This window comes from Brachyhypopomus gauderio, chromosome 14, assembly GCF_052324685.1.
Source record: "Brachyhypopomus gauderio isolate BG-103 chromosome 14, BGAUD_0.2, whole genome shotgun sequence".
In the NCBI taxonomy this organism is placed as follows: Eukaryota; Metazoa; Chordata; class Actinopteri; order Gymnotiformes; family Hypopomidae; genus Brachyhypopomus; species Brachyhypopomus gauderio.
Window position 1 is genome coordinate 4,467,396 of NC_135224.1, and position 16,883 is coordinate 4,484,278.

General features: G+C 39.2%; 1 protein-coding gene across 4 annotated transcripts in view; it reads left to right on the forward strand.

Annotated features, from left to right (window-relative positions):
* LOC143475482 (lactose-binding lectin l-2-like) overlaps positions 1 to 15,322 on the forward strand; it is a 35,072-nt gene extending 19,750 nt beyond the window's left edge. Inside the window, exons 3-7 of one of the 4 annotated variants that reach the window (XR_013121027.1) lie at positions 1,805 to 1,877; positions 2,529 to 2,674; positions 12,399 to 12,533; positions 12,743 to 12,896; positions 13,124 to 14,162. Coding sequence is in view for 3 of the 4 variants with exons in the window: in XM_076973333.1 (XP_076829448.1) it covers positions 1,805 to 1,877; positions 2,529 to 2,674; positions 12,399 to 12,533; positions 14,274 to 14,382; positions 14,512 to 14,582 (534 nt within the window). In the remaining variant the exon portion in view is untranslated. Of the gene's footprint in view, positions 1 to 1,804; positions 1,878 to 2,528; positions 2,675 to 12,398; positions 12,534 to 12,742; positions 12,897 to 13,123; positions 14,163 to 14,273; positions 14,383 to 14,511 lie in introns of those variants that run through there. The other 3 variants (XM_076973333.1, XM_076973334.1, XM_076973335.1) reach the window with 3 other exon arrangements.
* The last annotated feature ends 1,561 nt before the right edge of the window (positions 15,323 to 16,883 follow it).

The following is a 16,883-nucleotide window of genomic DNA, read 5'->3' on the forward strand; positions in this document are numbered from 1 at the left end:
AACTCATAAAAATGCTGATAACAATTCCTAAAAATGACAAGGCAAAATGTCAGACCCAAACACCCACTCAACACAACCGCTCCCCTCTCACCACACAGACTGTATGTGCTATAAAGCATAGCACATAAAGTTTTAAAAGGTCACTTCAGTGGTGGGTAATGTCCATTGTAGGAGTTCTGGTTGTGACAATATGGAAATACAGTAAGCACAAAGTTAATTTCAGTAGTGACAAAGAAACCTGACCCAAGTCAGCGCAGATAGCAGGAGCCTAGGGGTCACCCCTGAGGCACACACATTGCTTCCTTCACTGGCACACACAAAACCTTCTAACCGTGCCATCAATCTGTCTTTGTTTTGTTCTCCATGTGTTCTTGTTTTAGTTTCCCTATGTGTTCCCTGGCCACTCCCATGCCATTTGTAACCCCGCCCCCTGATTATCATTCACACCTGTGTCTTGGGTTCCTCGTTTAGTCCTGTTTATCTAAGTCCTGTGTTTGGTCTCTTGTAAGTTGGCTATTGTAAGTGCTGTTTGCGAGTTCTGTTCTATATATCTATTAACAGTATTTGCTGTTAATGTTATTGTTCATGGCTAATGCTTGAGATGTCTTTGTTTCATGTCTGTGTGCTGCATGTAGTTTTGTTAATATTTTCATTAATCGCTTAACTGTCTGCAATTGCATCCAGCATATAACGCACCCCCATTACAGTCTTTAAAAAAAGACAGACAGATAGTGAGAGAAAGAGAGGGACAGAGAAAAGTCTGTTTTCAGTTAAATTTCTTTATAGATTTTGTTTCTTAGAGCTCTTACATAAACCTTTCTCATAGAAGCTTTGTTTGATTTTGATAGAAGTTGAATTGATTTGGGTTTTTTCCATAAAAAAACGATTCCAAACATTGTGGGCATGACATACAATTGTAGACTGAAACGTAATGTGCGTAGCTGGAACCCTGATGTCCGTTACACCCATTATTACTGTCGCTGCTGCTCCGACGTTTCTTTGGTTCTGTTTTCAGTATGATGTCATGCAATTGCCTCCAGAATTCTCAGGATAAATGGACCCAATCAACAAGTAAATTTTGTTTTCCCGATCCTGCATTTAGGGGAAACAGTGAGATAAACAGAGATCAGAGAGTGTGTGTGTGCTGAAAGCCTGGACATTATATTGAAACACCTGCCTTATTTTATTCAGGCAGTTGAAGTAATTTAGTACTGGTGATATACTTTCAGCTCAACTTGAATATGAATATATTTAGTGCCTTTCAAGATACCCAAGGTCACTTTACAATTTTAACACAAGTTAACACGACCAATCACACATCGGCAAGAAGCGGCAGCCAATTGCACACAGCGTCCTCTCTACCGGAGACCACACCCTCTGGGGGACTGAATGGGGTGCAGGAAGGGGGGAGCACCATCCACCACTGGGCATACAAGCACACACACTCATGCACACACACTCAGACAACTGCTTTTATTGAACACGAAGAGATGCACAGTCACACGCTCAGACAGAACATGGAAACTCCACTCAGATAAGGACTTGAACCCAAGACCCCAGTGTTAACCACCAAGCCACCGTGTTGCCCAATACTGAGGCCAGGGGGGGTTTCCACAGACGTATTCCAGATAAGTAAAAACTGCATTTCCTTGGTTTCACAGTTCACAAACACTTCCTGACCACACTGAGCTCCTCAACAGGTACTGAAAGGCTGATCTGTGATGTTTATCCCACACTCATCGTCTGGCTTAGGCATTTGTTGTTTCTCATTAGCACTGACCTGGTCTGTTGTAACTCTATTCAGACAGACATGGCCAGTCGAGTCTCTCAGGGCAACCTGGTGCTTTTTGCTATCTGCCTGGCGTCACTAGTGTTTGGTAAGTTTCAGATCTCAATATCTCAGTTCAAAATTCCAAGACACAACACAACATAAAATAAAATTAATAACTTTTAATAATTTGAACTCTTGAAATTGCAAGATTTGATAGTGTTGGATTTCAAGAGATATAATACGGACTACATTCTCACCGTTTTAGGATTTCTAGAATAGTTAGAAATTTATATAGTAGATTTTATATTGTATTGTAGATTTCCCAAAATAAAATTTTATTTTTTACTTTCTTCTTTGAGTTGTGCTTGCAACACCTGTACCAGAGAATTGTGACCATTAAACACGTATTTATATATATATATTTTTTTATATTATATATATATATATATATATATATATATATATATATATATATATATATATATATATATAAATATAAAGAAATATATAAAATTAAACACGTATTTATATATATATATATATATATATATATATATATATATATCTTTCAGTATTACAGACATGTTTAGAACAGCATTAGGCATTGTTTCTACTTTTGTTAATTTTTTTATTGTGTCCTTTTTTTGGCTATTCCAATTAATAGTCCAGTCAATGATTAATGACACAATTTTCAAAAATCTAAAAATTATAGATATATACTAGTTAATTAATCACATGGTTTGCTTTTTCTCTTTAGAGTGCAGGCAGAGCAAACGCATATGCCGAGAGTACTTTTCTGTTAATGAAGCTACATGTTCTCGACATTGTCCATCAGACTGGGCTTCCTATGGCAATCGCTGCTTCAGATATATTGCCAACAGAACAAACTGGATCTCTGCTGAGGTAAATCACATTTACATCAATCTCAAGAGTTCATGGCAAAGAATTCAAACAAATCCTGATATTCGGGTGAAATTTTTGCAAAACGTAAAAAAAATGTTTTTTTTTATTTTATATCATGAAAGTAGGGCATTTAAGTAGAGGTCAGCAATGGTGATTTCTTCATCTCAAACAACTTATTGAAACAAAAGTGTAGGAGTGATCAGATGTGTTCCTGTGGGGGATGCAGGATCTGGTGGTCCTCCATAAAACCATGGGGGGCAACAAATGGTGGTTTACCTCAAGAGGTTCCCATAGAAATGGGATAAAACTGACCATTTGTATCTTAGTTATATCAGTGTGTTTGTGTGGCATGTTTAGTCTCATTTTGCAGCTTGTTGTGTGCTGGGTAAAGGTTATGCTAACCAGTGATGGCTAAGTTACCTTGAAAAAGTAATCCGATTACTGATTACAGATTACTCCTTTTAAAAGTAACTTAGTTACGTTACTGATTACTTGATTTTAAAAGTAACTACGTTAGATTACAAGTTACTTTAATAGTTACATTCAGCAGCAAAATAAATTTTTCCAATACTCACTTTATTGGAAGTGCATTTTTAACAGTAACAATGTATTGAAGCAGGTTCGGTAACGAGGCAGAAACTGCTTAATCCAAAAATCCAGAGGAGGGAAACTTTATTGATAACGCAACGCTGGCGCGCGCGGTCGCCACCCCCACAGTGTCACTTAAAGGGCAAGACTCGCCGTGAGGAGTAGTAGTCGCTACAGTATCTCCTGACATTACGTTTGTGTAGCTGCGCGGTATTATTTGTAAATTTATTTGTAAGCGTAATACAAGCGAACTGTTCAGTCAAACAGCTTGTGAAACGAAATACCATTACAATTTCAAGCATTTTAAAGTAGGCTACGTTAGTCAAAATTCCAGCACTTTTCAAACGTGGAACACAAAGCAACATTAAAATTCATCAGGTAAATGTTCCTTCCCCTGTTTTTGAGGGGTGTTTCTTTATACTACCACATATCGTTACGGGAGGACACTGCAAAAAATGACTTGTAAAACGTGCTCGCGCTTTCACAGGGTCGCGCGCAGCATGCGGAGTTGAGTGCTACGGTCAGACACAAAAGTATAACTGAGCCAAGAAGAAAGATAAAATATATATTTTTACTAAGGAAAATAAAAATAGTAACGCAGTTATTTGGATAAGTAACTTTAATCTGATTACTGGACTGGAAATAGTAGCGCGTTATATTACTCGTTACCGAAAAAAGTGGTGAAATTAGAGTAACGCGTTACTTAGTAACGCGTTACTGACATCACTGATGCTAACAGGGTAAGAGTTCCATCACTCCCTGAGAAGGTTTGTAGACTTCACCCCAAAGATGGCAGTACTGTATGGAATGCACTCTGTATGCAAATGTACTCTGTTGTCTTTACCAGCAACCTGATTCCCATTGGTTAACCCTCCTATTATGTGCATCCTTGTAAAACAGCCATACTGTTTAGGGTCACTTTAACCCTGGTGCATGTTTAATTGTTTAAAAGATGTCTGAAACCAAAAAAATCCTAACAAACAGTGTGAATATTTAATTACTAACTACATTACTAATTATTCTATCAATATTTAGTGCAATTGTGTTCCTTACTTGTAACAGGTAATGGTGCAATTAGGATCGTTTTTCATAAAAATGTGAAAATTTCCATGTTCAAACTATGATACCAAACACACACAACACTCTCATACACTTATACACACACACACAAAAACACACACACACACACACACACACACACATACACACACATACACACACACACACACAAACACACATACACACACACACTCTCATACACACACAGACAAACACACATACACACAAACACACACACACAAACACACACACAAACACACATACACACAAACACACACACACACACTCTCATACACACATACACACACACACAGACACATATACATACACACAAACACACACAAACACATACACAAACACACACTCTCATACACACACACACACAAACACAAACACACACTCAAACACACACTCAAACACACACACACACTCAAACACAAACACACACACAAACACACATACACACAAACACACACACACAAACACACATACACACAAACACACACACACAAACACATACAAACACACACACACTCTCATACACACATACACACACATATACATACACACACACACACATATACATACACATACACACAAACACACACACAAACACATACACAAACACACACTCTCATACACACACAAACACAAACACACACTCAAACACACACACACACTCAAACACACACACAAACACACACACACAATTGTACACACACACATACACACACACATACACACACACAAATAAAAAAAAAAAATTTTTTAAAGGGTCAAAAATTTAAAAAAGGGTCAAATTTACCCGAACAGTATCTATGTGATATAAACATGCAGGGGGTGGTTGCAAATAACTGACATTAATTATTTTCATATAATATGTTGATTACACTAATTAACCCAAGCAGAAGAAGTTTCATACTGAAAAAAATATTTTAAATAGTTTTCCTACATCTTCAAACTTTGAAAAGGGTCAAATTGACCCACAACACGATAGGAGTTAACCTGGTTTTTGTGACTGCTGTCCCTTTGAGATGCTGGGGGGATATAAAAAGAGAAGTTTGTGGGTGCAGGGTCTCTTCTTTCATCTTGGTTCTCTTCTTTCATCTGGGCTCTCTTCTTTCATCTGGGCTCTCTTCTTTCATCTGGGCTCTCTTCTTTCATCTCGGCTCTTATCTCTTTGCTTCCTTTGGGGTCCTTCTCCGTGAGGCAGCCTGCACTCACGGTATCTGTTTCCATTAGGTATTATTGTTACTTTAATCTAGTATGGTTGGTATTGTTTTATATTTTGTTGGTTATTGAATAAATCTGGTTAATTGTGTAGCCACGGTCTTCCTTGATTATAGCTATACTGGGCCAGATGAGCTCATTATTAGTATCAGTTAAAAGGTAAATCAATGCTAATACCAATTCCCTCTAAAGTATCCCATCTGCTACGCATGTTTATGATAAACCTCTGACAAAGCAGGCTATTGTTTATAGCAAGGTACTTTATAAAGTTGGTTAGGTATATTCTATAACCTGTACTGATCTATTTGGGAAGTGAGTTCTTTTAAATTCTTACCAACTATAATTTGGAGTCAGATATTTTATAAGTTTTATGCACGTCAATCCTTCTTCTGCACCTATTTCCATCCTTGGTTGTAGGCAAGCAGGTAAGTTAGTCAAATCTGATATCTAAAACCCCTACAAAAGCCAACAACAGTGGTGGGTATACCCCAACAAAACATGTCAATGTCTCAATAACTTAATAATAATAATGATAATCAAGAAAACACATTATGTTTTTATGTTAACACATTATGACATTTGCAGATAACAACAGAAAAATACTTTCGTTTTTTACGACTGCTAGCATGTTTCCCAATACTTGAGATACATTTTCAAAACTCTAAACACAGCAACACATTTACCTCATACAAATAGCCAAATAGTTAATATCCTGTTCAAAAGCACATTTTCTTAACTAAATACCAACTCTGCATTTCCCAACTCAAATAAAGTTTTCTCTTTATACACAAACTTTGTTAAGACACAGCAAACCTGGTTCAGTATCCAATCATTATTTCAAACATTAGCACAGATTCTCTATTCGAGATGAACATAGTCAATCACTGCACAACCACTTAAAAAAAAACGAACATTTGATGGCAATACAGAAACAGTATTACATGTAATATTTTACTCTCTCCCAGCAAACAACAGACATTATACAGTAACATCTGTTGTTTTCTAATAAGTAAGTTCATTTTTACTGTCATTTGGACTTTTTTTTCAAATGTACATTTTTGGCAACATATTGTCTACATTGTCTACATGTCTATACATATTGTATATAAGATGAGTGATATTTACTGTTAGGTACTATATATGGAATGTAGATTAGACAAAAAAGGAGTAAGTAACAGTTTTGCAGTAAAGGTTATATTTTACTGTATTGGGGACATTACTGTAAATTGTGGTGGCCTAACCCAAAAAAATTACCGTAATTATAAACATAATTAGCCATGGTCCCTGTAACGTTCTGCTTGACGCAGAGCAGGGAGGCGGACACAAACGCTGAGAAGAGCGAGATTTATTAAACGGAATTCCATAAACAGAGTTGTAGTCAGGCATGGGTCATAACTGGAGGGCAATCAGGACACGATATATAAACATAACAAATAACAACAAGGAGGACTCACAGACCTGGCAGGAACACACGGAGATCGCGGGGGAAACAACGAGGCATTGAACACAAAACAACTGATGCAGACATGGGAAATACAGGGACTATAAATACATAGAACTAGACTAGGACCAGTCTATCACATCTGATGTTGGCCCTTGCCATGCACCTGGGATAGAAAAGCTTGGTATGCCTTATGCAGTCTTCAGCTGAAATGTCTCTGCAGCCAGGATCCATTGCATCCAGGAGGGACATTTGGTCATGGGGCCAATGATCATACACCTTCCACCTCCAGACTGAAAAAAGTTCCTTAGTGGGGTTGAGGAAAGGCGAGATGGGCGGGAGGAAAAGGGACATCACTCTTGGATGGTCTATTAACCAGTTTGTGATGACATGAGAATGACAAAATGCTACATCGTCCCATGACAAATGTCCTCGTGTTTCCTCCCACCTGTTCCCTTTCTGCTTCTGGAACCAGTTGTTGGTAGAGTTCATTTAAAAACGAAAGAAGGAGGTCTCTGTTATAGGGACTAATCTGGCATTTGTGAAGGATCAAACCAGCACTTGAGATAGCAGGACAAATTGTTATATTTGTTCCTCTCTGACTCTGTACTTTACTTTACAGCATTTTATTTTACAGTTTTTTATGACTGCTAAAATGCGTTTGTCCAATCTGTAGTCACATTTTCAAAACTCTGAACACAGTACACAACATCAGTTTTCAGTGTCTATACAATTAGCACAATTCATGTTGTTTTGGCACAAAATGCAGTCATTTTACATGTTTCTATAATGCTTACATTTTCTATACACACAAGGTTATCCAATAACAAAATTCTGGATCATTTTTGTCTTATTTACAATTGCTTGTACACAGCATGTCAAAAATTAAAACCTAAGGTTCAAAACCTTAAATACTGTATAAAATGCAAAGTTCTGCAAAGTCCTCCTTAAGTATGCTTGTGTCTGTGTGCAGTGGGTGTGAGAGAGATATATGTATGTATGTGTCTGTGTGGTGTGTCTCTGTGTGTCTGTGTGGTATGGGTATGACACAGATGTATGTGTGTGCGTGAGTGGGGGGAGCTACTGGTTGTGAAAGGATTAGAGTGCAATGTGTGTAGAGTCTAGTGTGTGTTATGGTGCATGGGACTGAATGTTGTGTGTATGAAGGAGTACAGGGTGTATTGTGTGTATGACAACACCTCCTTAGGTATGTATGTGTCTGCGTAGTGTGTGTGAGAGATGCGTGTGTGTGTGTGTGTGGAGTGTGTGGTGAGGGCATGAGAGAGATGATTGTATGTGGGTGTCTGTGTAGTGTGTGCGTGAGGGATGTATGTGTGTGTGTGTGTGTGTGTGGGTGTGTGTGTGTGTGGAGTGTGTCTGTGTGTTGTATAGGTGTGTGGAGTGGGTATGAGAGAGATGTGCGGATGCGTGTGGAGTGGGTTTGAGAGAGATGTATGTATGTGTGTGTCTGTGTGGTGAATATGTGTGTGACTGTGTGGAGTGGGTATGAGAGAAATGTATGTATGTGTGTGTCTGTGTGGTGTGTCTGTGTAGCATGGGTATGAGACAGATGTGTGTGTGTGTGTGTGTGTGTGTGTGTGGGGGGGGGAGCTACTGGTTGTGAGAGGATTAGAGTGCAATGTGTGTAAAGCAGAGGTGTCAAACTCATTTTCACCGCGGGCCACATCAGCATATTGTTGCCCACAGAGGGATATATGTAACTTATAAATGTAACTGTGTGTGTATGAGAAAACTGTCACAGCTTCTTTGCGTGGAGAAGCCTTGTTTAATCTGATTTGCACCCTCCGAACAAACGGTCTTAGTTCTGAACATATTTAACTTATCGCTTAACCGAAGAGATTGTATGAGAGATGCTTATGATTATGAGATGATTATGGTGTAATTGTGTGTGGTTTGACCCAATACTCTCTGATTTATGACAAGTTAAACACAGTGGCAAATTGTGAAAAAGCCAATTCTGATTTTCAGAAATTTACATGGGAGCCAATGGGGCAGTTTTCTGTGCCTAGTGCCAAACAAATGCTCATAACTCTAAAACGAATTGATCAAATCATTAGATATCTCAGCGTGCAAGAAAGGACAACTGTCTCTGCTTCTTGGAAGTTTAGTGGATTTTACAGCACTTTATCCAGGAGATTTTTTATAATTTTTCATGACAGCTCACACTCTAACTGGCAGTTATAGTCTGAAATTCTGAACATTCCGCCATTTATTCCTATGGGAAGATTTAGAATTTTAAACTTAAATTTATAAAAAATTTCAAAGCCAATCAACTATAAAAATCATAGCACAGGTCTCGGAGTCGAGGCCTTCGAAACGCAGTTTGAAAGGAGTCTGTTCGTTAAGCGGCTCTGGCTGTATTAATTGCAGAAATGTGTGGAAGAAGAAGAAGAAAAAGAAGAAGAAGAAGAAGAAGAAGAAGAACTATGAGGGATAACAATATATGGCTTTTCAGGCCCTATAATAAACACTCGGTATGCATACTGTACAAAAAAGCTGGCAATACTTTGTAAAGTCAGCATGGAAGCGCAGAAATTAGAATCAGTTGTTTGTATTTAGGTGATGATGATTGGTTGAGTCTCCTTTATGGTGGAAGACATGACAGTCATGTGCACCTGAGCATCAATTACATCTTGAAAACGACATTTCATGATGTTCACAAGTCAACTTATTGTTTGATGCGGCATGGTACCTCTCTCTGCTTGAAGGACGACCCTCAGGTCACTGGGATTCAGGTCTGGAGATAAAAATGTAAGTCGCTCTGGATAAGGGCGTCTGCCAAATGCCATAAAATGTAAATGAGAAAGTGCAGGTTGCTCCGTTTGATGTAACCCAGTCTCCAGCAGCTGTTCTCTAATGACTCAACTTTGGGGACCCTTGACCTCGTCCAGCATAAATGCTCCCTGGTCCATGCAAGATGATGATGAAATGAAATGTGCCATATTTGAAATGTGCCATATTTTGTCAATTGTGATTTTTTTTACACCCCAATCGAAATTTGTCCTCCGCTTTTAACCCATCTGTGCAGTCAGAACACACACACACACACTAGTGATTACTAGGGGCTGTGGATCACACGTGCCCAGAGCGGTGGGCAGCCCTAGCCCGGCGCCCGGGGAGCAGTTGGGGTTAGGTGCCTTGCTCAAGGGCACCTCAGTCATGGCCTGTCTGGGAATCGAACCCACGACCCTCCGGTCACAAGTCCAGTTCCCTAACCGCCAGGCCATGACTGCCCCTGATACCTGTACCTGGTCAGGTGGTCAGGTACCCTTGATGTCCCCTGGACCTGGTCAGGTGGTCAGGTACCCTTGATGACCCTGTACCTGGTCAGGTGGTCAGGTACCCTTGATGTCCCCTGTACCTGGTCAGGTGGTCAGGTACCCTTGCAGGTGGTCTAGCCCACAGACCACTCTGATGTAAACGAATGTGAATGGTCTGGCATGATACGTGGGGGCCTCTCACCTCTCTTAAATGGACCTGGAGTTGGTGACATTCATCATTTGGTTCCACTGTGCACTATTCACAATGAAGTGGTCATCAGTGTGTGTTGTGGTCACAGGACGTCCACTTCTACGCCTTTCTGTGACTCTTCCAGTCTCTCTGTATCTCTGTTGCGACCTGCTGATGACACTCTGTGACACTTTAGGCTCAGTGGCCTCTTCTGTCTGAGAACATCCTGTTAGAAGCCGCGCGATGGTGATGTACTCTGAATCAATTGTTAAGTGTCGTCTTGGTCTCATGATGTGAAAATGTGAACAATATGAGAGGTAAGACTGTTTAAATACCTGTTCTAATTGAACCATGAGATTTAGTGGTTGATTTATGGATTAAATAGATTCTGAAATTTCACCCAAAAGTCAAATATCCCTGACTTTTTAGGAGTAGTGTATTTATAAAACTACTGGGTGTAATATAAAGATCTTCATCTCATGTGAACTTAACACCTCTAATGGAACAGATGCTTATCTCTAATACCCATAACAGGCCATAACAAAATGTGTGTGTGTGTGTGTGTGTGTGTGTGTGTGTGTGTGTGTGTGTGTGTGTGTGTGTGTGTGCGTGCGCGTGTGTGTGTGTGAGTGCGCGCGTGTGTGTGTGAGTGCGCGCGCGTGTGTGTGTGTGTGTGTGTGTGTGAGTGCGCGCGTGTGTGTGTGTGTGTGAGTGCGCGTGTGTGTGTGTGTGTGTGTGTGTGTGTGTGTGTGTGCGCGTGTGAGTGCGTGTGTGTCTGTGTGTGTGTGTTTTAGGCATCCTAACCAAAATGTGTCAGATGAAGAGGAAGGAACTAACTGTTGACTTTTCAGTCTAGTTTGTTATTTGTTCCATGTTACAGAATTAATAAATAAATTAGTTTTAAAATATTGTTATTAATATTATGTTATTATTATATTTTATATTATATATATATATATATATATATATATATATATATATATATATATATATATATATATATATATATATTAATAATAATAATAATAACAATATTAATTAAAATAATGGAAAGGCTTAGTAATGATACTTAATAACACTTAATAATAATAATCATATATAATGTATATAAGAAATATTAAATAATTTTGTATTTAATATAGTATGAATTATAATATAATATTATTATATACATCTATCAATAACTATAAAATTCAACTTCAACTTATTTACTTCAACAATGAAGTTAAATACCGCCAGAGGTGTATATAAGAGAAAGCAGTGGAGGCAGCTGTTATTTGAGCAGATTTTCTTTCCATAATAACACATGAAGTGCAGTCTCTTAATGTGAAAGCAGTTCAAAGTAAGGCGCTCCGGGCAGAGGGAAGTCCAGAGGCTTGTGTGTGTGTGTGTGTGTGTGTGTGTGTGTGTGTGTGTGTGTGTGTGTGTGTGTGTGTGTGTGTGTGGGAGTGGAAGTGACCTAGGGCATGTGTGTGTGAGTGACCTAGGGTCTGTGTGTGTGAGTGACCTAGAGCATGTGTGTGTGAGTGACCTAGGGCATGTGTGTGTGTGTGTGGGAGTGACCTAGGGCATGTGTGTGTGAGTGACCTTGGCTCTGTTTGTGACAGTGACCTATAGGGCATGTGTGTGTGTGGGAGTGGGAGTGACCTAGGGCGTGTGTGTGTGGGAGTGTGAGTGATCTAGGGCGTGTGTGTGTGTGTGTGTTTGTGTGTGGGAGTGTGTGTGTGTGTGTGTGTGTGTGTGTGTGTGTGTGTGTGTGTGTGTGTGTGTGTTTGTGTGTGGGAGTGGGCATCTCACTTGCCGGCTGGGCCCGGCTCACCGTGGTAACAACCATTGTCTCACCGTGGTAACAACCATTGTCTCACCGTGGTAACAGTGTTTTATCAACACTGACTGCATGAAAGAAAAATGCAAAGTTTTTTGTTTTCTTTATAGAAACACTGTTTAAAGATGGATGCTAACCTGGTCTCAATACACAGTGAACATGAATATCAAGTGATCAAGGCCCTCATTCGGACTCACGACCCTTCAGAGAATCCTACATGGATCGGCCTGTCTGACTGTCACAAGGTATAAGACATGACACACCTGAATGGTTTCAGAACCTTGAAGAACCAGAATACCAAAAAACAAAATTAGGTACAAGGTTGGGTTTAGAGTTATAAACATGATGCCTAAATATTTTCAAGCATGTTTCTATTTTAACATGACAGAAAGGTTGGGGTTGGGTGCAAATTTTAATATTACACGTTGATAGCTTGTCCAATTTTTTTTTTCAGGTATAGAGTCCCTGACATAAGTTCTGTCGCTTATCCATGTTGTGGAAGCAAAAGCTTATAACCTGACTTTAAATTCATCGATTGGTTTTAGAAATTACTCATATGAAAGCTGAAACCCTCCCAAATGAGACAAAAGTTTTGTCGCCCACAGAAAGTAAGGTGAAAATCAAACAAATAATTCACTTCATATACAAATATATGCTTCATAACACTGGTGAATGACGGTGTGGTGCTATTAGAGCCATATTTAATATTTTGTGTGACTTCCATGAGCTTGAAGGACTGCATACAATTTATTGATGAAGTCATCAGGAATAGCAAAGAATGCAGTCTTACATGCCTCCCAGTGTTCATTAAAATTCTTTGGTTTTGTCTTCCAAGCTTTCTCTTTCATCCTACCCCAAACATGCTCAATGATGTTCATGTCTGGTGACTGGGCTGGAGCACCTTGATCTTCTTCGCCTTGAGGAACTTTGATGTAGAGATGGATGTATGAGATGGAGCACCATCCTGCTGCAAAATTTGACCCCTTTTATGATTGGGAATATTTTAGGCTATTGATATTGCCTTCCACCTCGCAAATGTTTCGCACACTCCCATACTGAATGTAACCCCAGACCATGATCTTTCCTCCACCAAACGTGACTGTTTTCTGGGTGAATCTTGGATCCATATGGGCTCCAGTAGGTCTCCTGCAGTATTTGGGGAGGCTGTGGCGTAATTCAACTGAAGATTCATCTGAGAAATCCACCTTCTGCCACTTTTCCAGCGTCCATCCATTTACCTGCCTTTTGTTTAGTGCTGGCTTCTGGGCACTGATTCGACCATGGAGGCCATTTCGAGACAGAATCCTACAAACTGTTCTAGTTGACACAGGGACTTGAGGTGACCAGGCCTGGTGGAGCTCTGCTGCAGTGGAAGAGGTACTGGCTTTGGATTTTCTAACCAACAAACGTTCCTCCCGAGCAGTCGTCTTGGGGGGTCTGCCAGACCTGGGCTTGTCAAAAACATCTCCAGTCTCTTCAAATCTCTGGGAGGCATGTACGACTGCATTCTTTGCTATTCCTGATAACTTCATCAATAAATTGTATGAATCATTGCATTAGATGCCATCCTTCAAGCTCGTGGAAGTCACACAAAATATTAAATATGGCTCTAATAGCACCACAACGTCAGTCACCAGTGTTATGAAGCATATATTTGTATATAAAGTGAATTATTTGTTTGAAGTTCACCTTACGTTCTGTGGGCGACTAAACTTTTGTCTTGCCAAAATCTGACCTTTCTGTGTTCATTAAATGATCAATATTTCTGCAGTAAAGCAAATTTATTTTCGTAAATTAAATCTCATTTGGGAGGGTTCCAGCTTTCATATGAGTCATTTCTAAAACCAATCGATGAATTTAAAGTCAGGTTATAAGCTTTTGTTTCCACAACATGGACAAGCGACAGAACTTATGTCAGGGACTGTATTATGACTGTTGGCTAAATACAGCGTTTGAATGTTATATTTAATTAATTAAACTTTCAGGTTACAGAGTGGATCTGGTCGGATGGTACAGAATTTAATTATTTCAAATGGAATCCAAATGAACCCAACTATTTAAACAGTGAGTGCTGTGTGCATATGAACTTTGCTGGTATGTTATTTTACAAATCTCTTTTACCTTATAGATTAATGAATGCATAATATTTCCAGGTCCCGATCTTTTTTTAACTTTACTTTCCACAAAAAAAAAGATCAACTTAAGTGTTTTTCTTTGCTCCAGATGACAAGAATTGGAATGACATTCCATGTAGAGAGAAATATCCCTTCGTATGTGCCAAGAAGCCGATGTGAAACACAAAATTTCCTTTTCCTGTTTTGATATTTTCATAGCATGTGAATTTTTTTTCAGTTTTTTTACAATTAACACAGTTTTAGACAATGTTCATTTTTAGACAACATAATAATCTAAAGAGTAGGGATTGAATCAAAAACTTACATCATCAAGTAAAAAGCAAATGTGTTCTTGTGTGTTGTGGTGGAAATTTTAATATTTTCCTTGATACTATGCTTTATTAGTATGTGTTAATCATAATAGTCACATGATAGATGAATAAGCTAGAGTGTTTTACCTATACATGTGTTAATAATGTAAGTAGGACACAGAAGCCATTCAGTGTCTGGTATGGCTCATAGGCCTTAGAATTGTATTGTCCCTGGACGTCCTTGGCCCATTCTGGGAATTCGATGTTCCTAAACGGACCTCACTGGAGACACCAGCTGGTCTCCTAGTCTCAACATGGAAGTGGCCACGTCGGCTCTCAGACCATCATGAGATCACCAAGCATGGAGGGGGTGTGAGGGGATGGACTAATATACATCTGTCAAATCATGTGTGATTTACATTATGTTCATCCAGTCATATGCTTTAATCACCTCATGTTCACCTCGTGAACACCTTGTGTGCTTATGAACTAGAGTATAAGAGATGAGAGTTCGGAGGGGGGAATTAGCTCTCGTTTGCAGGCGCTCTTGAGTGTATGTACAATGAGAACTCCGGACCCTTACTTGCTTAATAAATTGATTTTACTTTATTATCTTACCCAACTGCTTCTGACTTTTATTGTGCTCACCATTTAAGGGTTTCAGAATTTCAACCACAGTCGAAGGGGGGGGGGGGCGAAAGTTGTTGGGGGGGGGGGGGGGTTGAACGTAAAATGGACACAGATTCAGTGTTATATCGCCGGTGGATGGCGCCAGAGCTAGTGTTGGGAATTTTCTTCTCCGACCCAGACGGGCCCCAACACCGCCCCGATGAACCGACTGGTTTTTGACTGAGTGGTCCAAGCAAAGTCTTGACAACAAAAGTTCTTTTAAAATGATTTATATAGAATATAATTGAATGCAATATAAAAGAAGTATACGTGGTACAAACTCTTCAGTGCACTGGTGCTAGTTGCCTAGGAATCTACCTAACCCAAGTGGATCTCAGCAGTGTCCAAGCGAAAAGCCTCTCGTGCTGGGCGATGTCCTTTCTTTCATACTCTCTGTCCATAAGTTTCGATTTGTTAAGTTTCGATAACTCCCCAATCCTGGCTGCTCTCCATGGAAAATCACCTGCTCCTCTTCTCCCAGCCTGTCTGCCTGGTTATCTAAAAACTGCTTGCTACACATCCTGCACTGAATAGGCCCCTTCTGTTCTCCTCAAGGCCACTGAGGCCTCCTTACTCCTGCTTTCCCACAGTCTCCCTGAAAAACACTAAATTGACACATCAAGTTATTAGCCTTTCATTTTCTTTTTTCCAACACAGATATAAAACAATACCAACAATGTTATATCTTGTAGGATCACTCCATTCTTATCCATGAAGACACTTAAATATGAACCTCTAACACCAAGGTGATGAACAACTGGTTTAGGAAAACATGCTTTACATATACAAATGGTTTACCCATAATGTGTTAATGTGTCATCAGACAGGACATTTTGGATTACACACTGCACAGAAGTCCTCAAACAACTTTATCACAACATGTGAGCCATTGTGCTGAAGTGTTAAATCTGGATACAGAATCACTGATGGAAAAACACATAGTTGTGAGTTGTAGTAAACAAACGTGATCAATCATTCCTTACACAGGTTTTGTTATAACAGATGCCCAATTAAAACCCATTTCATTTGTAAAGTAATTTATTTTTTATTTTGTTTTTGTTCAATGGACAGTCATCAAAACCTTTAAACAGATCATCAGAACAGGCTTTAATTTCACCAGCAACCAGACCTTTCACATATGCAAATAATAGCATTTCAACACTCAAAATCATAGCGACAGAAACAGTAACACCCAGAAGAAGAGGTGGAGACATTAATAATATGATATTAAAATATGAGGCTTTTTAGACACACACACTAGACTCTATGAATCCAGTGGGTATGAATGATGATTAAACTCATCATTCATACCCACTGGATTCATAGATTTCCTTTATTAGTTATTAAGGATTTGATCTCTCCCTTTTTCTGTAATATTATACATAATATTTATATTTAGATATTTTCACTTTGGTCTATGTTGAAATGTATTTTGATGGTGTGCATGTTACATCAAATATTTAAATGCCTGTGAATTTGATCTTGAACGGTGTTGGACAGC